This window comes from Triturus cristatus, chromosome 11 (genome assembly GCF_964204655.1).
Source record: "Triturus cristatus chromosome 11, aTriCri1.1, whole genome shotgun sequence".
NCBI classification, from domain to species: domain Eukaryota; kingdom Metazoa; phylum Chordata; class Amphibia; order Caudata; family Salamandridae; genus Triturus; species Triturus cristatus.
This window is the reverse complement of record NC_140594.1, coordinates 1,018,159,980-1,018,183,843: the sequence shown is the minus strand read 5'-3', so window position 1 is coordinate 1,018,183,843 and position 23,864 is coordinate 1,018,159,980. Positions and strand designations below refer to the sequence as shown.

The 23,864-nt window shown below is 42.3% G+C and overlaps 1 protein-coding gene across 3 annotated transcripts in view; it reads right to left on the bottom strand.

Moving 5' to 3' along the window:
- LOC146785847 (maltase-glucoamylase-like) overlaps nucleotides 1-23,864 on the bottom strand; it is a 783,978-nt gene that overhangs the window by 585,168 nt on the left and 174,946 nt on the right. For all 3 annotated transcript variants that reach the window (XM_085635202.1, XM_085635203.1, XM_085635205.1), the window contains 3 exons: nucleotides 10,313-10,433; nucleotides 10,104-10,213; nucleotides 6,247-6,398 (listed from right to left, as the gene is read on the bottom strand). In XM_085635202.1, coding sequence (XP_085491328.1) covers nucleotides 6,247-6,398; nucleotides 10,104-10,213; nucleotides 10,313-10,433 — 383 coding nt within the window. The remainder of the gene's footprint in view (nucleotides 1-6,246; nucleotides 6,399-10,103; nucleotides 10,214-10,312; nucleotides 10,434-23,864) is intronic.

Below are 23,864 nucleotides of genomic sequence, written 5' to 3'. Positions count from 1 at the left end.
CTTGAATTGAATACAAGCAACCCAGGACTGGTGTTGCCCCCTATTAGGGCTCATCGGCTGGGAATAGCTTGGTTCCAGTACACACTATCAGTACATTGGCTGCTTCGCTAAACACTGCTCCATTCACAAAAAAAGTCGAGGTGCAATTGGTGACCACTTTTCACAAAAATAGTGCATGAGTCTAATTCCACCAACAGCTTGAAAAGTAAGCATACCACAATGTTATTAATTCAGGGTCATTAATTTTCACAAGCACTATTTTTGCTCTTGAAATGGTCATCTTCCTCTATTAATTTAATATATTAAAGATCAGCAACAGTATATATCAATGGGTATTTATCCTTTGGATCATGTTTCCATCAAAAATGGCTGTTTTGTTGCTAATAACTTTGGCATCGTTTGGCGAATATTAATGAAGCTTTCCAAAAACTGCTACTTTTTGACTAGTTGGCACACGTAAAATTTCGAGGTGATCCATTAACTGGTGGATGAGAAAAATTGCGTTTTCCAAAGCACATTTTCTCGATTTTGTTTTCGATTGGAACTTGAGACACAGCTAGAGCCAAACCACGAATTTTGCAGAAAGATAGAACTTGGGGCCATATATTTCAAGCTAAATTGCGATCGCAAATGCTGAAATTCACAGAATTTCAGAGGCTGCGATCGCAATTCAGCAGTATGCAATGTATCACAATGTATTTTGCGAATGCATTTAACCCGTTCAATGCAAACGGTGGGCGTGTGCGGAGGACCGCCGGGGGCCATCCGAACAACGCCCACTCATTATTTCGCCCGCACAGCGGCGGAATTTGCGCCACGGTAAAAGGGTAAAGGAATAGCAAATTTAGATTCCTTAAATGCAATGTAAGAAGCACAAAAAAGTGCGATTTGGCCTTCAGGAATCGCAAATTACCACCAACTTCAAGTTGGTGGTAATTTGTGGTTTTCTTTAAAAAAGGACTTTTTAAAAAATTTTAAAAGTGCCATATGTCGTACATACATGCCCTTAGGGCATGCATGTGCGCAAAATGTGCACACATGGATATTTCAGGGGTGCAACACAGTGTCCTTTTGGCACCCTTGCAACCTTGAAATTGCATTCTCAAATTCCGATTCTCTAATTGGTAATTGCAAATTGAGAATGTCTTCGCATTCATTCCTATGGGCCTCCTAGCCTAGATGAATGAATGGGAAGGTATTCCTTATTTGCTAATCTCAATTTGCGATTCGCAAATAAGGAATATGTAGGATTCACAAAATTTTTAGCAAATCCTACATACAATGCATTTTGCGATTCTCTAATTGCGATTCGCAAAAAAACGCAATTAGAGAATCGCAAAACCCATTTTTGATACATATGGCCCTTGGTCTAGAAAGAGTGCTTTTTATTATTGGGCGTAAATCTACTCTGTAGTTTTAGTGCAATTAATAGTATAGAAAATGGTTTATCTAGGGATATGGAATGACCTCATCAGATAGACCTCAAGCTGAGATCTGATTGGCTGCCATCACATCAACCAGGAAGTGGTGGCAGCCATCATAAAACCCAGGACTCAGTCAGAAAGTCCCAATAAAAAATGCAAAAGAAGATGTACGGGTCAGGGTAGGGATATCCTGACCCCTTAGGCATGTTTGGGGACACCGCATAGGGTCAAAAACATTTTTGTTTTTAAATGTTGTCTTGAATTTGCAGAGGATCTGGAGCAAAGTTTAAAAAAATAGAAGCATGGGCTCCTGTGCTTCTTATTAAATCCACAGGATGGCCAGGGTTAGGGTGAGCAAAGGTAGGTTATTTTTCTGGAAGTGGAGTCAGTGGCCCCCTCTCACAGCTTCTGAGAGGCCCCGGTGACACATCCCATGGGCATGAAGTAAACAAAATGGAAGGGGATGCGCAGGCCGCCTCCTGGAGCATTGGATAACAGGAGGGGGCGGGCAGCACTACCTCCCAGAGCCTACTTAGGTCTTGGGAACCACATCTCCTGTTGCCAATATTCCAATAAAACAGGAGTGGGCCATGTGGCTTAAACAGGCCCCATGAACCCAATCCCCTGGGTCATCACTTTAATTAAAAGGGAGTGGGTCCTGCCTCCCTCAGTCGCTAAGGGTATTAACCCTTTCGCTGCGGCGGGAATTCTGCCGCAGCGCTGGGGGGGGTTTGGGGGCAGCACGGTGGCGCGGTGCTCATGACGGAACAACTCCGTCATGAGCCGCGGTTGAGCTGTGCTCATGACGGAGTGGTTCCGTCATGACTCCGCCCACTGCGCTAATCGCCCACACAGACGGGGAATTAGCGCCGCGTGGGCGGCGCAGCCGCCAACGGACGCAGCATGACGGAACCACTCCGTCATGAGCACACGGCGACCGTGGCTGATGACGGAGTGGTTCCGTCATGAGTGGGGAAGGGGTTAATGCTGGTAGGGAAACAGAACACATTTTGCTCCTGCCCGGAGACAGCATTAATGTTATGACCTCAAAAAAACTACAGAAATTCACCAGCAATAGTTATAGTTATCTCAAGTAACTATAATTTGTGCCCTAAATTAACTATGACTCGTTCCCTGCCATGCACAATTTTCCCATCAATAATTTAGTTGCAAATGTTGCAGTGATATTCTCAATGGTGTCATAGAAGATGTGATGAGTGATGTAATATTTGGGTAATTAGAAGTGCATAGTGAGGGCTTGAGTTATAGTTACCTTAGGGGGCAAGTTAGAGTCACTTGAGATATCTATAACTGGTGAATTTCTGTGTTGTTTTAGTTCAATGTTGTCACTTACATATTCACCTAACTATATCATTACTTTGATCTTTATTTTTTCCAGTGAATTTCTAGCTATTTTTTTTAACCCCACCAACTGATGGCCATGCATGGTGGGGGTTGGTTGCAGGGCTTGGCCCGGGTCCTGGCTCTACAGCAAACCCCTCACAGGCAGCCAGTCCTATGATGTGCATGGCACAGCAGGGGTTTACCAACAAGCCAACCCACCCGGAGGGAGCCAATAACACCTATGGGTTGCCACTTCCAAGCTGTGCAGAGTCTTTGGCCAAGCATACCATGGGGATTGCAAAAGGGCCTGACCAGGCCCTGCATATAATTAAATGGAGGATAAGGGCATGCAGGTACCCTCCCCAAGCCTTAATAGGCTTGGGACCACATCCTAGGGCCAAACACGAGACACGATTGGAAGTGAGCCTCCCGACCCCCTCCCAAGCTTTCTAGGGGCCTGAAAACCCCATCTACGGGACTAAAATCTAAAGGGAGGGTGGTGTGCAGCCCCTTCCCCAAGCCTAATTAGGCCCTGGGTAGCCCCATCCCTGTGCCGCTTTTTGTTTAACAGGGGAAAGGGGTTGAACTGCCCCAGTCCCTGAGCCATATTGGCCCTTTGGATACCATTTCCGGAGCTTCTGTTTGTTTAAAAGAGGAGGGGGCTGAGTGGCCCACTCAGCAAGCCTTCCTGGACCCAGGGAGCCCATCGCCTGGGTGAATAGTGGGTGCCCCGGTTCCCACCCAAGGGCAGTCAAGGAGCACATGTTTGGGGCAGTAAGAAGAGACCCACGACCCCGCTGGTGCTGGCATTGCTCCCACACAGAGGTAGCAGCTATCTATGGTTGGGAGCAATATGCGTTCTGTTTCCTTGATCAAGACAGCATTGGCAGGGAAATAGAAAACTAGTCTGTTCCCAGCCAGCAAAAGCAAACTTAAATCTCCCGCTGACTGGGAGCACACTTAGGGGCTGATTCCGATGTGGGCAGTGAGGGCTACGATCATCGGTAGGAGCCCTCTTGCCCGCATCCGAATGTGCCGTTCTGATTCCTTTCAGACAGAGCCATTCTGGTGGGCTCGGTCGGAAAGGAATCCGACCCGTTTTTCTGGATGGCTTCCGACAGGCTAGGAGTGCCCGGTCACCATCTCGAAACCCTTCAGTACTCCCCAGCCGGCTCTTTCCGGCCGAGGGAGTATGATGGCAGTTTCCCACTGCCTTTTAGTGCTGGCCTTTCTGACATGGAAAGGCAGTGGGAAACTGTTTTTGGGGGCCCCCGCAGGGCCCCCATGTGTGTGAGGAAGCCGAATGGCGGCCCCTATTGATCCCTGCACCTGGTGGCAGAAAGATGCCTGCCATGGGCTGCAGGGATGAACTGCACATCTGCACTTAACAATGCGAGCATGCATTCCATTTGAAGTGCATGCCCGCATTGTTAAGTAAAGGATTGCGACCATCCTACTTGCAGATCTGGAACCAATGACAATAGGTCATTCGGTTCCAGTTCCTGTCCGATGTTGAACAGACTCTGCTCCGTCTGACATCGGAGTCGGACCCTTAGCTTTTGATTCTGTTTGGTGGGTGATTTAAAAATGCTCTCACCAAATGTGGAGAAAAAAAGGTTTCTGTGCTCTCACTATTGCACAGGAATCTACTGTGTTCCAGGGTGTGCTTCCCGGTACACAGTCACTGAGTTAGTCCAGAGAGATAGGGTCTCTGACGCCTCTAAAGGCTCAGAGAGGGGGGGCGTCCAGTCCCCCTCCATTTTAAATAACAGTACGGCTCCAGGGAATGGGGTCTTTAGTGGCTCGGTGAGGGGTCTGATGAGCCCCCAGGGGGACTCAGAAGGGGGGGTCTTGTGGCCCTCTCCCTTTTTTCAAAGATTAGCCCTGGGGATGGGGACCCTCAAAGGGCACTGGGAGGGGGCCCTTATTCACATCCTACCAATCCCCGCCATTTTTTGTTTTGTTTTTGCAGCCATCCCTTGGGTGTCTCACAGGTTCATGGCAAAAAAGCACCAATTTGTATTTATTTTGGCACCAAGGGGGATCCCTTCGTGTCCCCAACAGTTACTGAGGGGAGCAAGGTTACCCTACTCTGCCCCCTTGTATTATTTTTTTTCAAACTTCAGGACAGGGAACTAACTCCACGGGTTCTGGTTTGGTTGCCAGCAAAAAAAAAATTCTCATGTTACTGGCAGCCAATCAGAGCATTTTCTGTGCATGAAGGCCCAAAGGAAATAAAGCTCCTGGGCCACTTGACGGCTCTATTTTTTAACTCTCACGCAAACCCAACTGTTCAGATATTCAAATATTTTAAACCTTAATTTGACCAAAATTACTTATAAGATTTACACCAAATCACAAAAAGTACAATCTGCAAACCAAGCTCTAGCTTCCAAATTTGGTTTACTTCATTTCAGCAGATTTTGTGGGAGTGCTGCCTAAAAAAGTCCATGGAAAATGAATGGGGAAATTTCCTTTTTAAACACCCCTTTTTTCTTGGCACCCACTTGACGGATGAACCTGAAACTTTTTAGGAAGAAGCTGAAGTGAATTTGCTTTATTTGGGAACCATTTGTGAAGATTTGTAAAAAGGCACCAAAGTTATTGGCAAACCAAATAACTTCTAGGGTAAGAGATATATGTATCGCTAGTCGGTCGTCAGTAGGTAGTTATAGTTAGCACCATGTTTCCATAGGAAAAGCATTTTTTGTCTTGCCTATATCTTTGGTGCTGTTTGACGAATCTTTATGAAATTTTACCAAAAAGTGTGCCTGTTAGTCTTGTTTTCATTAATTATTATGGGGTTGCCCTGCGTTCCTTAGAATCTGAGTACACTGTGATTCTTCTTGCGCATTGAAACTCTTGGGGTGATCTGTCAAGCGGGAGCCGAGAAAACGGGCGGTCAAAAAAAGTAAATTTTATATTTTAATTCCCATAGGCATTTTGAACATGACTACAGCCCAAACCAATGGAAGGAATTACACCACATTTGGCAGAAAGGTAGATTTGGTTGCACAGATCACTGTTTTAGTTATTTGGTGTAAATCCATTTAGTAATTTTTGAGAAATTAAAGGAAATTAAAATTTGTATATCTTTGGGCTAGGCGACTTCGTGAATACTGACAAACTCATGAACAGGTCTGGAGAAATGTGACTGAAAGCCCACACTTCAGCCATGAAAAAAGAAAGGTGGGCAGGGTAGGAATACTCTGAACCCCAAGTCTTGGTCCAGCGGGACTCCAGCAATTCAAAAAAGGCATTTAAAAACAACAAAACGGCAGTGAATGTGTGAAATGTACAGCAGAAATGTTTAAAAATACGATATATTATATATATATATATATATATATATATATATATATATATATATATATATATTGCTGACATATGCTTACAGGTTCTATCCACGCAAATTATAGCATATAATAATAATAAGTGGCAGTTTCCTAAATTGTCCTTTTCAGATAAAGTAACTTACAAAACTTTTGAATTTGTTTTTCTGATGACTTTGAGGGCAAATGGTTTTTCCGTTATCTGTACAGTGTAGTCCGTATTGCTGGCTTCAGTCCCTTCAAAAGGCGTTACATGGTTATGAGGAACTTCAAATCGTTTATTGTTGGGATCAGTAATCTGCAAATTGAAATTAAACCAAATAGAATGTTATCTGGGTGTATTAGAGAATAAAACAAAGTATTTAATTAAAGACTGCCATGTTCCACATACATGTTATGGAAAGTATAAAGTGTTGTAGCATTGACAGAGCATTCCTGTTTTTAATTTATGGAGAAATGGAAGCATTCATGAAACTTGTAAGCTTAATTTGTGATTGTAAATTTGCCAAATTACCAATTTACGAATGTATGTTTTGACAAAGTATGGTTATTAAAAGGCACTTACATTCAGGTAGTATGTTAAGTAATATATGGTACGGAATCCTGATTCGAAACAATGTAAGACCTATGCAATTGCTTACATTTGTTTTAGACAATGTAATATTTATGTAACATTGACTAGAGTTGAGCATGGGATTTAAATGTGCATTTTCTGGCCCTTGCCATTCTAACCGTTACAGTTGAAAACAAAAAGATACACTATGCAGAGCCAGGGCTGTGGATTCTGTTTTACTATACAGAGCTGCTCTTTCTGGGCATTTTGAAGCTAGTATTCATTTGTTTTTCTCTAAACATTTTGGTCTGTGATTTTATTTATTATTGATTTTTCCCCTTTTATAGAAGTTGCGGCAACTGTGTTCAGCATAGTTACAGCTGGAATTCAGATGTTGACCAAAAACAACCATTTATGTATGCAATTTTTATTAGTGCAATGCTTATTCTTATTAGTAAAATAATATCAAGTGTGAAAAAATAGACACTTTGTTTGCACTTTTAAAAAGTGCAATAATCTAAGGGGCTCATTATGATGTCAGGCGAAGTCACTTCCGCCCGACTCGGTCATGGGACCGACTGCCCCATTAGGATGTGACCGAACGCTGTTCAATTGCACTCCTATATTTCACTAAGCCGTCCATAATGCATGCTCCCATAGTGAAATGGGAGGTGTGGTTCATCCATCCACCACGTGGCAGGCACCAAAAGGTGCAGGGATCAACATGAGGGCACCATAGGTGCCCCCTCAGCCTCCACCGTGCAGCAAAAAGGGCCAAGCTGGGGGCCACCTAACACACTTTCCGACGTGGTTTCCATGTCGGATAGACTGGCATGGAAACCATGTTGGAAACCGTGATTGTAATCTCAAGGGCGGAAAGAGCCGCCCTTGAGATTACAGACCAGATTCCGACTGGCAGACAGGTTCTCCAAGGCCCTTGTGAAGCCACCTGGAATGACTGGCCAGTTTCCTTTCCAACTGCTTCCATCAGAATGAGGCGTCAGAAAGGAAACCGACCAGACCATTACAATGCGGGCCTGAAGGGGGTTGGTGCTTTTACAGGCTGTATCATAATCGGCCCATAAGTATCAGTGGTGCCTTATAGTGAAACTTTAGCTTTTAGGCAGGCTGTCAATCAAGGCTCCATGAGAGAGGCTGTCATGGTAAGATTGCGTTAGGTAAGTAACACTTGTGCCTTATACTTGGCTGGACTCAATAGTGAGCGTTGAAAGATTGGCAGTGTACATGGAACAGCTTCGAGCATCTTCTGACTTCTTTTATTGAATATTCTCCTTTTCACTTTTAATCAACAAGGACTTCTCAATCTGTTATTTTCTTTTGAATTCAGCAGTACTAATATAAAGAATATCGAATTATAGTTTTCCCTGCATTCTTTCCTCTGCTACCTACTCATTCTCCTTCACCTGTAGATATTATGTATTTTGCAATTCCTTGTGTAATATTTTCACCACTAAGTATGCCACCATCTTGGCTATTTTCATCCTCATTGCCTTCAGAAAATGTGACTTTCCTGGAAAGATGAACTGGCACCTTTGCCAATTTTATCCAAATGAATAGGGGCGTCGGATATCTTTAGCTGATTTCTTTCTAGTGCTACAAATGGGACTGGGCCTCTGCACCTTATCAACTTCCTAGGCAGCATGTCACAGGTCTTCATGCAGTACCTTGTTCTGCGGCCTGTGACAAGATGTTTTGGAGTTGTGCTGTTAGGAAGAATAGTTTATGTGGTGTAATTGTTCCAACCAGCCCTTATCTACAGCATTTGTAATGTAATTGGGGGTATTGACTCCTGTGTTCTCTACTGGGAAAAAGAGGTTGGTACTATGCAGTGGTGACTTTGACAAGCTGGTTACCTAAATACTAAACTGAGGCATGAAACTAGAAAAAAGGGTAGTTGGACAGGTAACAAAATAACAGGACTTGCAGGTTGACCATTAGTGATGGGAGAGGATAAATCAGAGAAGGATTTTCAGGATGAATTTTGACTTTCTTTCCTAGGTCCTTCTAGTATAAATGTGTCTCTGGAACATATCAAAATATCTAAGGCTGCCCAATACAGAATCATACCCAAGTAAGAATTGGGGAAACTATCCTCAACCTGCAAGCTCCTCATGACCAAAGTGCTCTGCTAAAACACAGCTCAATGATGCACTCACGCTTGGTATCTGTACCACTGTTGGGTCTCCCATCTGATTTGCAGGTGTCAAGAACTGTGCCGACCTGTGTCCCACATGGTCTTTATGAGCACATAGAACAAATTCTCATCTGTACGCTCACATGGCTTCCATGTAAAGGTAGACAGACCCCTATAGTAATCACTGAAGAAAGCAGAGGAGATGACGGCACATCAGCTTGACAACGAAACATGGCCATGAAGCAAGGATCACACGTCTTGCAAACATCAGTATGCTGAGTAACCGGTTTGGTAGTTGGCACTTTATTGATTAGTGATTTAATTTGGTTTTAGTGTGCAAGCGGCTGGTCTCTACCACTTCGAAAAATGATGTTGATAGTTCTTTATTACATAAGCTCTGGTACCAAGTTATACATTTATATATGCTATTTATATCACATTTACTGTAACCAAAGTAGTAAGTTAATCAGTGAAATTTCAAATCAAGTTTATTTATTAAATATATTAATCTGTCAATCCATCATAAATAGTGTATTGGGGCTAGTGCTCTTCATTAGGAGTTGTGCACAACTGCTCCTGTGAATTAGTGAAGACATGTATTACTTATTAGATATTGAGTAAAAGTTCAATTTCTTTCAAAATAATATCGGATTACTAGTGAAAACCTTTATAGTCGTAGTTTAAAATACACTGCATTATTTGTTAGCCAAACTGCAACCATTTTACAAATCAAGCACTGAAACAGGCATTCACTCTTTTAGTCTACTTGATAATAAAAAACGCTGCACTACCGCATGCAAAATATTCATTGAACTCTGCCATTTAGTTTCGGCCAATCTCTGTCTGGACTCCCAAATATTTACTAGCCTTTTAGGTTTACACATCTTTTTCTGATCTTTTCTGGATCTACAACTGAGAATCTGGCAAACTAATAGTGTGTCAAAACAGAAAAAGTGTTCAGATAAGTTCTTAATCTTCTGTGAACCACTACGCAGTATTCCTCCATATCTACCACAAATAGTTACATTATATTTCTATTAATTCTAGGTAGAATAATGTGAACGTGTACAATTATGATCATATTTTCTCAAAAGACGCTGTCTAAATTGGAATTTGCAAGAAAAATGTCTGGTTGGAAAGCTCCTCACTAAGAACCCATTAAGAAGTTGTTTGACCTCAAATAGGAAGTTTTCCAAAAGGAAGAAAATGTATACCTACACATGTGAAACAGCAACTACCGCTTAATTATCACACTAAAAAAAATAATTAAAAAATAATTAATAAATGGAAAAAACCTTGAAGCGAAATCTTTTTGGAGTCTGCATTTCTGCTGTAAAAAGGACTGTGTTAATGTCATCTCCAAACACAGTGGGTGCTGAAAGTCTCTGCAATGAAACTTCAAAACCTATAAGAAAATACAAGAGACCTTAGTACTTTCTCTATGTAGCTGCAGGATTTTGTTCATTTGTGTCACAAGCATAGAATAACTACATATTTGCTTTACCTGACTTTGTTTTCCTTTGTCCTCCAATTACTTCATATCCATGGGTCATTGGGAAAAAGCACCATGGGGCATATGTTTCATTAAATGGACTCCAACAGCAACCACGCTTCTCACATAAATCCTATTTAAATATAAAAGTGTTAAGATATTACAACATTTTTCAGATTGAAATGTGCTTTATATTTCACATTTTAGATGTTTTTCAACTGAAATAGAACATTCTTCTGCATTAACATTCATTGGCCACGCCAATCCCATTGGAAAGAAAACTAAACAATAAATAACGACTTGGGAAACATGCGGAAATACAGAAAATTAAGGTTGTTTGGGGCGGGGGTAAGATGGGTATGTGTGGGGGCTTTGTGCATTTAAATTAGAAAAAGAAACAGAAGAATCAGAAACAAAACGGATGCTAGACCATTTATGAATATATATATATATTTTAGTGTATTTTTACTAAATTGGCTTTCCCTGGGATATTTTTCTTAAATCATGAAATACTTTTTAAGTCTTTCAGGAATTGATAAGAATTTATCTTAATATTGGTATATTCAATTAAGAATTTAAAAATATTTATTATACTGCTAATCGTGCACATGGATTTAACCAAAAACAAGAGGGGGTTTGATATAGATTTACGTATGTCTAACCCAGATCCTTACGTGTAAATAGTAAACTGAGTGTCTATTTTTGCTACAAAAAAAGTCTTTAATTATAGCACTGAGCACTATAATTTAAAGCACCTTATAGATATATTCTGTTTGAAGATGGCTGCCATGAATTTTAAAAGAATGGAGTGTAAGTCCTATTTTCACTTTTATGAAATAATCATGTGATGTATGACGATTTTTACATGCACGAGAATGGAAGAAACTGACATTGAGAAAGCCGATAGGTGAAACGCGTTTGTCAGAGGAGTGGGGGAAGCCTGCACAATAAACACTAGCGAGGAAATCATCTGAGTGTGCTCTCCGTTTTTTGCAGCTGCGGAAAGACTGCTGAGTTGTAGAATCTAAAGCAGCGCACCACCGCTGGAGTGGCGCCGTGTGATGACTGGCGCCAAAAAGGATGAAAAATAAAGGTTCGAGGTTACGAGGACTTTCATTACCGGCGGTGCAGGCGAGGCTATTTCCGAGTGGTTCACCCGGGGAGAGCGACGTCGACGGACCGGTGAGTCAGGCTTTGAATTTCCCGATTACCAATAACAGCGGAGTTTCTATCCCGAGGATAACGCTGGTGTAGGCAGACAGACACACCCCCCTCGCTTTCTAATATTTAAAGTGGTGCGATATAATCTCTCCGATTTTTGTAACATGTCGAGTCTTCAAGAGAGGGAGGAAGCGGCACAAGATATCTTTAAACAAGGAACAAGGACAATTAAAGCACAGTCAAAAACCAGTACTGCGAGCAGCAGCTCGGCAACAAATCTCGTGATCTTATACCAGACACTTGAGAAAGCACAAGAAAGAGAACTATGAAAATGGTGGGAAGCCACCTCATTACAGCGGTATATTGACTGTGATCGAATACCAAGGGGTTTTCGTATCTTTACGGTCCCTTCTTATCAGAACCCTGATCCTCAGCTCCTCAAAGAATGGGCAGAGCATACCACCGAATCTGCAAAGGGGATGGTGAAAATTTTGGTTAAGTATGCATGGAGCGATCAAGAGAAATTTCTACGAGAAATAGAAAAATTAGAGGAATTGATAAGCAAGGAAAAAGATGTAAAGCACAGTGAAGAATTGAAAAATGCCATGATGAAACGGCTTAAAGATTACGAGGCAGTGATCAGACGCCGTAAGCAAACGAAATTCCAAAGGGACAAACAGGATTACCTTACGGGTCGCATTCTAACATTTGCCCGCAAATTTGATGGACCCCGGAAGAAATTGAGCCAGCAAGGAGCAGTGGGTGGAGTAACCAGAGACACCTCGGAATCTGAGGTAGAAACCTCAGAGGGAGAACAGTCGACGGGCATAGAAGAAGGTAGAATTAACCAGGAATCCCCTTATTTTCAAGAATATCACATAATAAGGGAGACAAGACAAAGACCGACCCAACGAACCCACCCTCCTCAGGAAAAGAAATACAAAAATACAAAAGGAGGAAAACAAGGAGGGGGGAAGAAACGAAGAAGAAGAGGGACCCACCCCAGGAATCCCATGCAGCAAGGGGAAGAGGGGCAAGTGGTGAATGCGACGCTAAAAGAAGAAGAAGAAAAAACGGTGATCAATCTGAAAAGAAAATACTAACTATAGATCAGATAAAAGTTTTACAACTGGGTCCCACATTCTGTCCAACATCTGGCTTCAATTATACGAACACTCGAATTGACCTTTTCAAATATATAAGGAAACTGAAACTGCAGAAATTTTCTTGGTACATCCTGAGAAACAATCTTTAAGAAATGAAAATGAAGAATCAAGCAATGAGGATGTAGAAACTAACCCTCTTAGTGGGTCATGATCTTCAAGCCCTTCTCACACGACAGAACTTAGACACACCAAATGAGGAAATGGAAATTAATTTGGATGACTACTTAGAAGGGGCTGGAATAAGACAAACTAGTGGACACAGTAAATTCAAAAGAAAATCAAGAACGGTTCCACAAATGCCCTATGATGCAATAGATTTTTTTAATGAAGCTGTCATCATGGATTTGAAAAATCTAGCTAAATCACATTTCTCTAAAAGCCGAGATTTCAATCTTTCAAGAAAAGAATGGGAAGCCATGAAATCCTTGAAGGAAGACACCAGTATAGAAATCAAACCCTTGGATAAGGGGGGTAACATGGTTATTTTCAACAAAGAGGATTATCAGAAAGAAGCTATGAGACAATTGAAAGACATAGAATGCAATATTCCAATACAGAGAAAGGACTATGCCCAATGTATCAGTAAATATAACCTACAATTGAAAGACTGGCACGATGAGGGCATGTTGGGACAAGATAAATACTTGTTTTTATATTGCGAAAATCATATTCTACCCACATTTTATCATCTGCCCAAAGTACATAAAGACTCTAAACAACCACCGGGCAGACATATAGTGGCTTCAATTGGGAGTCTTCTAGAAAACACAGCGATATACATAGACTCCTTTCTGGCACCTCTAGTCAAAGATCTGGCTTCCTATGTCCGGGATACGCAGGACTTCCTGAGATTAATCGAAGGTATCACGTGGGACAAAGATATGCTTCTCATAACTTTGGACATAACAAGCTTGTCCACGTGCATCAGACACGGAGATGGAGTCAAAGCTGTGGAGTGGTTTCTCAGAAAAAAAGAACTGAAATTTCGAAAACATAATCAGATGCTCCTTAACATGATTACTTTTTGCCTGAATAATAACATTTTCACTTTTGCAGGCCAACTTTATTGTCAACAACGGAGGGACAGCTAAGGGGAGGTGCTTCGCCCCCAGCTACGCGAATCTATTCGTGGGCTGGTGGGAGAAGCACATTGCCTGGGGAGAGACTAATGAAATGTGGATGGACAAAATAACGTTATGGGCAAGGTATATTGATGATCTTTTTGTCCTTTGGCGGGGCAGCCGCTCCTCGGTTGAGGAGTATGTTGCCTCGCTAAACAACAATGAGCTGAATCTTAAATTTACCTGTGATATCAGCGATACATCAGTGACCTACCTTGACCTGGAAGTTTATGTAGAAAACAACACCATATTAACCCGACTATATAGAAAACCGACAGCGGGGAATGGGGTTCTACATGCGGGAAGCCATCACCCGGTGAGCCAAATAAAAAATATACCTTTCGGAGAGTTATTGCGTTTAAAATGCAACTGTACCACTCTATTAAGTTATGAAAAAGCTAAAGAAGAAGCACTGCAAAGATTCAAAAGAAGGGGTTATACCAAGGGAGATCTGGTAAAGGCTGAGACCAAGGTGGAGAAAATAGGTTAGATTTATTAGTAGTGAAAGCCCCAAAAAAGTCAACTGACAATGACCCAATAAGAATGATAACCAGCTACAATGAAAGATCCAGCAATATTGTACAGATTTTCAGAAACAAATGGCATATTCTGCAAAAAGATAATATCTTAATAACTAAACTTCCAGAACACCCACTAATAACTTACAAGATATGTCCCTCAGTGGGGGACCATCCCTTCCACAGTCATTTTAATAACATCCCAAAAGTCCATAAACAAATGAGTTTTGGGGGGGGTTTCCATGTAAGCACTGTAAAGCCTGCAAATTTAGCAGTAAAATCAATACCTACCAGGGCAGACCAGGGGATCCTAGGCCTGTCCGTAAAATACAGAGATTCCTGAATTGCAATTCGGAATATACGGTGTATTGCTTGATATGCCCATGCTAAAAACGCTATATTGGCAGCACCATAAATGCAACAAAGAAGCGCATCTTAGAGCACATGCGTGCAATTACAGATAAAGATGCGACCTACCCAGTTGCACACCATTTTGAGACACTCCATCAAAGCTGGGACCTCCTACTATTCTACTGCATAGATCAGATTGACAAACAAGAAAGAGGAGGAGATAGGGTGCGCCAACTTTGGGCCTTGGAATCAAAATATATTATAGATCTACAGACAAAGGCACCGACAGGCCAAAACAATGACGAGGAGCTGTGGGTACATCTAGAGTAAAATAAGAATACAAAAGTATACAGTAGTTGTCATCTCTAGCTTTGCTCTAGATGAAGCCATACATATCCCAAACTGAACAGACTCGACATGTTAGGTAAGCCCATTCAGGGCTCAATAGTGGTAGCAAAACAATGACACAGGTAGATTTGAGTGTATTTTTACTTAATTGGCTTTCCCTGGGATATTTTTCTTAAATCATGAAATACTTTTTAAGTCTTTCAGGAATTGATAAGAATTTATCTTAATATTGGTATATTCAATTAAGACTTTAAAAATATTTATTATACTGCCAATTTTGCACACGGATTTAACCAAAAACAAGAGGGGGTTTGATATAGATTTACGTATGTCTAACCCAGATCCTTAATTGTAAATAGTAAACTGTGTGGGTTTTTTTGTTACAAAAAAAGTTTTTAATTATAGCACTGAGCACTTTAATTTAAAGCACCTAGCATATATTCTGTTTGAAGATGGCTGCCATGAATTTTAAAAGAATGGAGTGTAAGTCCTATTTTCACTTTTATGAAATAATCACGTGATGTATGACGATTTTAAATACATGCACAAGAATGGAAGAAACTGACATTGAGAAAGCTGATAAGTGAAACGCGTTTGTCAGAGGAGGGGGGGGGGGGGAGTCTGCACAATAAACATAAGCGAGGAAATCATCCGATTGTGCTCTCCGTTTTTTTGCAGCTGGGAAAGGCTACTGAGTTGTTATATATATATATATATATATATATATATATTCACTGAAAAAACCATAGGTTTCACACATGTTATAGGTAGCTGGACATTTCACTCGTAAAAAACCATTGAAATTCCCCGTTATAGTTAGTTCAGCTAACTATAACTCACGCGACCGCAATCCACTGCTGATGACGTCACATATTACATCACTGCATTCACTAAGATACTGTTAATAAGTCAGTTATACAATTAATTTTACAAAAAAAACATCCATTTAGACACTTATTTACCCATTTATTCCTCCATTAACCTTTAGATATACATATATATAAAATATTTATTTTTCAGAAAGACACATATTCACTGGATGATGTCATCAGTGATGTCATCAGTGATGTCATTTGAGATGTCATGAGTAATGTCATGAGTGATGTCACTGACCATGTCATGAGTAATGTAATATGTGACGTCATCAGCAGTGGATTGCGGTCGCGCGAGTTATAGTTAGCTGAACTAACTATAATGGGGGAATTTCAATGGTTTTTTACGAGTGAAATGTCCAGCTAACTATAACATGTGTGAAACCTATGCATTTTTCAGTGAATTTGCAAGGTTTTTTAAATGCTATTTCCTATCTATAATGTGTGTGAAACTTATGGTTTTTTAAGTGAATTTGCAAGGTTTTTTAAATGCTAATTTCTAACTATAACGTGTGTGAAACCTATGGTTTTTTTAGTGAATTTGTAAGGTTTTTTAAATGCTAATTTATGTATGTATTATATTTTTTATATATTTATTTTACAATAAACTACCTATGTATATAGTTATAGATTGACTGTATCCTGTAATAAGGAATGGCTCAGCTCTTTTTTTTTAATTTGGATAAAGTTGAACAGCATAGTTAATATCTTCTAAAAACTTATAAACAGTTTAAAATGTTTTTTTTTTAAGGGTTTTTCACGGTGAGCGCGATTTTTTGAAAAAAATAAAAAGGTTTTTTCATGCTTCGGGGTCCTTCAGGGACCCCCTGACAAAGGCTAGGGGGTCAGGAACTCTCTACCCTGCCCCCTTTTCACGTTCTCGACCTTTCTTTTTCACTGTCACACACAAAATGGCGTCCGACACTTCCTGATTTTGACCGATTGGAATGTTGACTGACATCTAACCACCAATCAGAATTACGCTCGCGGACATTGGGTGCGCGCACCGTGCGTGCACGGTGCGCACAAATAGATATTTATGTACTTTTAACTGCAAATTTCTCAGGAACTACTGAACAGATTGACACCATATATGCAAAAGGCACATGCCTGACCTCAGGACTACCTCTTTGCCAAATTTCAAGTAATTCTGTTCAGCCATTCGGGCTGTATCTTCGACTAAAGGTCCTATGGGAAAATGCATGGGGAAAACGCGTTTTGGGATCCCCCTTTTTTCTCAGCCCCCGCTTGACGAATCACCCCGAGACTTTCAGGGTAGGAGCTGAGCGGAGCGCCCCATTAGCTTTGAAAGTCAACCGGCGCCAAAGTTATTCAAAATAGAATTTTCAGATTTCCTATGGGAACTCGGTCCTAACTATAACTATCTACTGGCGAACGCCAGTAGATTTTATATATATATATATATATGATTGCATGAGTATAACTATGCAAAAGTTAGATGGGGTACGAGGGGCGAACTCACTGAGGCAATTCCAGCAAAAAGAGGCGTAAGGGAAAGGTGTGTATTGGCGCCCTATTTTTATTGTACGTACATGATATCCCAGAGAATTTATTGGGTTGCGCACATGATTCACCCAAGTTAGGCGGGGGGCGCCAGTACCAGCCCTTTTATTCGCAGATGACACTATTTTAATATCTCAAACCCCAAAAGGTTTACAATGTCTTATAGACTCGTCCATCAATTGTGTGTCATTTGCTAAAAGACTTTTTCAGTGCATACTGTGATACTAAGGGCCTAGAAATAAATTCTAGCAAAACAAAATACATGGCAGTTAACCCATATAAATCAATTAAAAAGAATTTAAGGGTTAAAAACGAGAAGCTAGAATATGTGCAAAAATTTTATTATTTAGGCATAACCTTGGATACCAAAATGACCTGGAAACTGCAATTGAAAAAAAGCAAGACTGTCTTGTTCCAAAATTCCCTACCGATAGTAAAGAAACACAAGGGTAGTACTTCTAAGGCAGTATCCCCTGCCCTTGAGGTATACAAGTACATGGCACAATCGGCATCCCTTTATGAGGCGGAACTATGGGGGCCCTCATGTAAGAATACCTTCGCAGTAGGAGAAAATGCATTTTTCAGGAAGCTATTATGTCCCCCAGTGCGCACACCTCTAATCCCTATTGTTATGGATCAAACATTAAACGTATAGATTATCAAGCCATACTGAGACCATTATCGTTTTGGGTGTGACTGTGGTCTACAACACAACTTTCCCACTATAAAGATGGCCCAGAAGAAATTCTAAGGTTGAAAGTACGAGTCTCCAGTGGCTCAAGCATGCTTTCTGTTGGTTTTGTAAACTAGGGCTGAAGCACTTTTCGGAAGAACCCACTCAACTGACACTGGCTTCTAAGAAAACATTAAAATCCACCTTTTGTGCGTACATCCCAAATAATTTGTCCCATAATTATGCTATTGGTACACTAACAACTCAGTTTCTTCTTACGTAGCCAACTTCGCATTTTGAGCCATTTCTAGATGAAGTGCAGCCACAGTTTGCAAAATCACTGTACATGAAATTTCAATATGGTGTTCTGCAAACCAACTCAAACACATCAAAATGGGTCCGTAACCAAGGGGAGAACAATAGTGAGTGCTGTGTATTATGTCAATCTGATACTCGAGAAAATGACCTACACGTATTATTCTTTTGCCCTGCTTATGCTAAACCTAGGAAGAAATGGATCAAACCCATTTGCCGAAATATGGGCATTAGGTCCTGTCTTGAGGCAGAAAGAAAACTGAAAACTGACACTTCTCAAAAAATTGTTTTCAGTGTCAGTAGATACCTGATTGATGTGGGTATAATAAGAGTAAAGGTAGGCTTGACATTTTAGTGACCTTAGGGATATGTGTATTTGGAATTATGTTGTCAATTAGTCTTGCACTTGCACTTTATAAATCAATGATAGAGTATAAGGAATGTCCTGTTAGTTATATTTGTTGCACTTAAAGCATTTGCTCTTTTTGATTAGATTTCTACCAGGAAGCTGCACTTAAAAGATGTATAGACAGTCACCTACAGTCCTTGTTAATTTGCAATGTTATTTGATTCACTTACTCCTCAAATGCCTTTTATAAACTTAACTATGCCTAGCTATTTTAAATCTATTTATGATATTTTAAAATTGTCAAATAGATGATCGGTTTCTTGCCATTGGCCCAGGAATATCCAATCAGAACTGAGGACAGTATATTTATACCAACGAGAAGACCGGGAATACAAAGCATTTCGTGAAACTGATGAAGGCATCACGCCGAAACGCGCTTTTCAATAAAGAAATGCCTATCTACTGACCTGTTGCCCCGTGAGTGCTTCACATCACCTGTGACTGAGCTGGAATATATATATGTCTGTGTGGATGGGTGAGCGGATGTGTGACTGCCTGCATTGATGAGTGGGTGGGTGAGACAGTGGCTGTATGAACTAGTGAGGGCATTTGTGAGGGGCTGTATGGATGACTGAGTGCATGTATGGATGTGTCAGTGAGGAAATGGACCAAATTCTTGTAACCTTTGGTTTTTTCAGTGATTTTTCTAAGGTTTTTTAAAAGTATATTTCCTAACTATAACGTCCCTGTAACCTTTGTTTTTTTCAGTGAGTTTCTAAGGTTTTTCAAATACTAATTCCTAACTATAGCATCCCTGTAACCTTTGTTTTCTCTGTGAATGCCTATGGTTTGTAAAGTAGTTGTCACGTTTGCAGAGTGGTGGAGAAAGGGGGCGGAGCCTCCGACCAGCTCTTAGAAATTCAGCTGTGTAGGACATACAGGAGAACTTCTTGGCCTCCAAAGTCCCTCAGGAGTAAAGTGGACTTCATCTCTCAACCAGTAGTGTGCTAGGAGCAGTGTTTGCAGAGTGCAGGAAAAAGGGGGCGCGGCTTCTGAACATCTCTTAGCAAGGAGGGGTAGTTGGCCCACAAGGACACCCTTGCAGACCAACTACCCCTCCTGTTACCTCCAGTTAGTCCCACACCGCAGCATTGCTAAGAAGTTGTCAGAGGACATGTCCATTTTGTTCACCACTCTGAAAGCACCACTACTAGTTGGGGAAGATATCCCCTTGGCTCCAGAGAGTCCTTGGGGGCTAACAAGTCCTCTGTTACCTCCAGAAAGTCCCACAAATGGGTTTGCTGAGAGATTTTCAGTGGCCACTCCCTTTTCTCAACCACTCTCCAAAAGTTCCCCCTGGTGCAATACTCGTTGGGGGATGAAGTTCCCTTGGCTTTTCAGGGTCCTTGGGGCTAACTAGCCCTCCTGTTACCTTCAGTAAGACCCACACAACTCAATTGCTGACAGTTCGTCAAAGGCCATGCCCCCTTTTACCACCACTCTGCAAATGCAGCTCCTGGTGCACTACTGCTTCAAGGATAATGTCCACATTAGTCCTGAGTCCCTCAGGAGGCATAGGGACCTTATCCCCCCACCAGCAGTGTGCCACGAGACATGTTTGCAGGGTGGTGGAGAAAGGGGGCATGGCCTCTGCCTACATCTCAGCAATCCCACAGTGGGGGCCTAGTGTAGGTAACAGGAGATCTTCTTGGCCTCTAAGGACCCTCAGTAGCCAAAGGGGATTCATCCCCAACCAGAAGTGTGTCAGGAGGTGTGTTTGCAGAGTAGTAGAGAAAGGGGGGTGGGGCTTTCCGCAAGTTGCTGGCTTTCTTTTTTTTTTTTTAGGAAAGGCAGCAGTGTGGCCCACTTTCCCCAGACTAATTTTGTCCCAGGGACCGACCCTTTAAAAAAAAATATATATATATATTTCCAAATGGGATGGGGACCCTTCTCCTGGGCCGCTTTTGGTCTTGGGGACCCCATCCACCGGGGCCGGTCCTTTTTCTTTTTTTTAAAAAGGGAGGGGGGTGCGTGGAATTCTCCATGGCAGGGAGGACCGCGAGGCCCTCACACTGTTTTAGTTAGCCCCAAGGAGGGTTGGTCCCCAGGACTGCAGCCCGCCTGGATACACAATAAAAAGTTCCCTGGGGAGGTGGCGTTCCCCAGGGCTTTGATAAGCCCTAGGGCCAGGGCCCATGTGCCCCCTCCTATATTCACCTTATGCCCCCAGGACCTGGCCCACCAGGGGATTTATTTTAAAGCGAGCGTGGAGCACGTGCTTGCTTATTTTTTTTAACATTTGCTGCAAGTTCCCAAATATTGTGATTTTGCTGTAATATGTAAAAAAAAGAATACTTTTATGCCATGGTGGGATCCCAGTGGGACCTCAAGAACATGGCTTGGGGTCAAAGTGTTCCTAACCTGTCACATCAGCTATATGCATTGGCTGCTAGTAAAATCAGAAATATTTTGCTGGCAGCCAATACAGGACTCAGAGACTTAGTCCCCTGTTCTGAAGTAAAAAATAAAGTGATATAAGGGAGCATAGTCGTGATACCCTGCCCCCCTAGGCTCCATGGATGGGACCCAGAGGGACCCTCCTGGGACCAAATTAGAAAAAAAAATGATTGTTTGCTACAATCACATGAGAATCCTGTGGGATGGAAACAGAAAAAAGCAGGCCAGGGTTGCATTGTTTAAGTGGAGTGGGTGCTCGCCCCCCTACCTGAGCCATTATAGGCTCCAGGAAGCTTACCCCTGGGCAGCTCTCCATAAGGGGAGAGGCTTGCGGCCTCTGTCTCCAAAAAGTCCCTAAAAGGAGAGGGGGCCAAGCAGCCCCCCTCCCTGAGCCTCCAAAGGCCCCAAGGACCCATTCTCTGGGACAATTTCTTTAATTAATGGAAGGGGAGCTGTGGGGTCTCCCTCCCCAAGCCAGTCAGTCAGTATATCCATGAAAGCAGCCTTAATATAAATGATTCATGGGATGCTAGTAGCATGGTCAGGGGTCTGACAATCTTTTAAAATGGAGCAACTAAAATGCTTTGCTGGGCAAAGCCACACAGATATCCAGAGGAGTAAGGGCCATGCCATCAATATATCCTCTAGGTGCCCAAGCCCTAGTTTCTCATGGATAACAATGGAGGATGTACTCTAGGGGAAAGAAAGTAGGTTTCTGAGAAACTTGTTTTCATGAGTTTGCAGCGAAGACACATTAATGTACCCCGACATGTCACTGCAATATGATGTTATGGCAACACATTTGGCTCCGTAAGTATCATTCATAGTGTCCCCAAAACTGAATCCCCTGTCAAACTGGACCAGACACAAAATGTGCTCCCAGCCAGCGAGAGCTTTAAAAATGCTCCCACTGGCTGGGAGCAGACTTGAGATCTATTTCAAACAGATTAACAGATTGCTCCTCTGGTAATGAGCAGCATAAATAGCATTTCCCTCCATGAGGGAGCAAGCCGGCTCCCGCAGAAAAATTAGCGGTGCTGGCTGGAGCTGTGAGGGCTCTGGGGCTCCCCCTATGGTCCCTAACATGTTAATTGTGGGTGCACTGGGTGGGCACCAAGGCACTTACCTATTTCAAATAGAGGGCCTAGAGGATGCGGTCCCCAAGGCAAAGTAGGCTTGGAAAGGGAGGTCACACAACATCCCTCTCTTGTAAATTTAATACAGCCTTGGGGGATGGGGTCCTTAGGGAATAATGAGGCTCGAGGATGGGAGTCGTGCAGCCCCACTCGTTTTTAAATATATATATTTAATATATAAGCAGACTGCGCAGTTCTCTCTCCCCAATAAATATATAAATATATATACATATGTATATACATCTTTGGGGGATGGGGTCACTCGGGTCAAATGAAGCATAGGGTACTAGCCACATGGCCGCCCTCTCCTTTAAAGTAAATTAGGCCCTAAGGAATGGGGTCCTCAGGGCCTGTGAGGCTTTAGGAGGGGGCCAAATGGCCCCCTCCCCTTTAAAAAAAAGCACAGGCCTGGGGTTGGGGTTTCCGGGGCCTACTGAGGCTTGGGGATGGGGGCCGGTGCAGCCCCCTCTACTTTGAAACAAAACAAGCCACTGGGGGATGGGGTCTCCAGGGATAATGGAGGCTTGTAGAGGGGGGCCACATTGTACCCTTCCCTGTTTTATTGGTTTGGTCTCAGTGGATGGGATCTTTGGGGCCTAATGAGGCTCGGGGAGGGGAGCCGCCCAGTCCCCTTCCCTTTTTTATTATATTTGTTCCCTAGGAACCGGGTCCCTGGGATCCAATAAGGCTCAGGGAGGGGGACTGCATGACCCCCTTTTCTTAGATTTTGTTTCTGGGAGATGTGGTCCTAGGGGCCCAAGAAGATTTGGGAAGGCAGGTTGTGTGGCCCCCAGCCATTCTTTAATCTATTTGGTCCCTGGGGATGGGGTCCCTGGGGATGTGGTCCCCGGGTCTAATAAGGCTCAGGGAGTGGGGTGGAATGTCCTCCTCCCCTGTTTAATTGTATTTGGCCCTGGGGGTGATGGGGACCGTGGGACCAATTAAGGGTTTGTAGAGGGGGCTGCATGCCCCCTTACTTTCATGTATATGTTTTGGCCCCATGGGATGGAGTACCAAGGTCCCAAAGGCCAACCCTACACTGTGCATGCTAATAGCTGTGCACAGTGTGGGGTTGGCAGCCTGCTGGGGTTTTGGCCACAGGACCTGGTGGTAGGCCAAACCATGTGTCCAACCGCCGCAGTACACCGCTGAAGTCTGTGCACAGTGTGTGGTTGTCTGCCAGCAGGGAGTTGGCGGCAGGGTATGGCTGCAACACAGGCCCTGCAGCTAAACCAATACCCCGTGGACAGTCCCCTGGTTAACATTATGTATGGGAATAAAACATTTTTTTATCTGAAAACCAAAGGTTAAAGTAACATTATAATTAGAAGTGATACAAAGATATGTTTTTTTTAGAAAAAACCTTAGACATTCACTGAAAAAAGGTTCAGGTAACATTACATCTAGATAAATATGTAAATGTCAACATTAATGTTTTGAACTAAAAAAAAACACTGACATTTGCCAATTGTACTTAGCACTGCTAACTATACCTTGCACCCCCGCCATCCACTGCTTATGATCTCACATATTACATTACTCATGACACATTCTATTGCGTAATTTCTGGAAT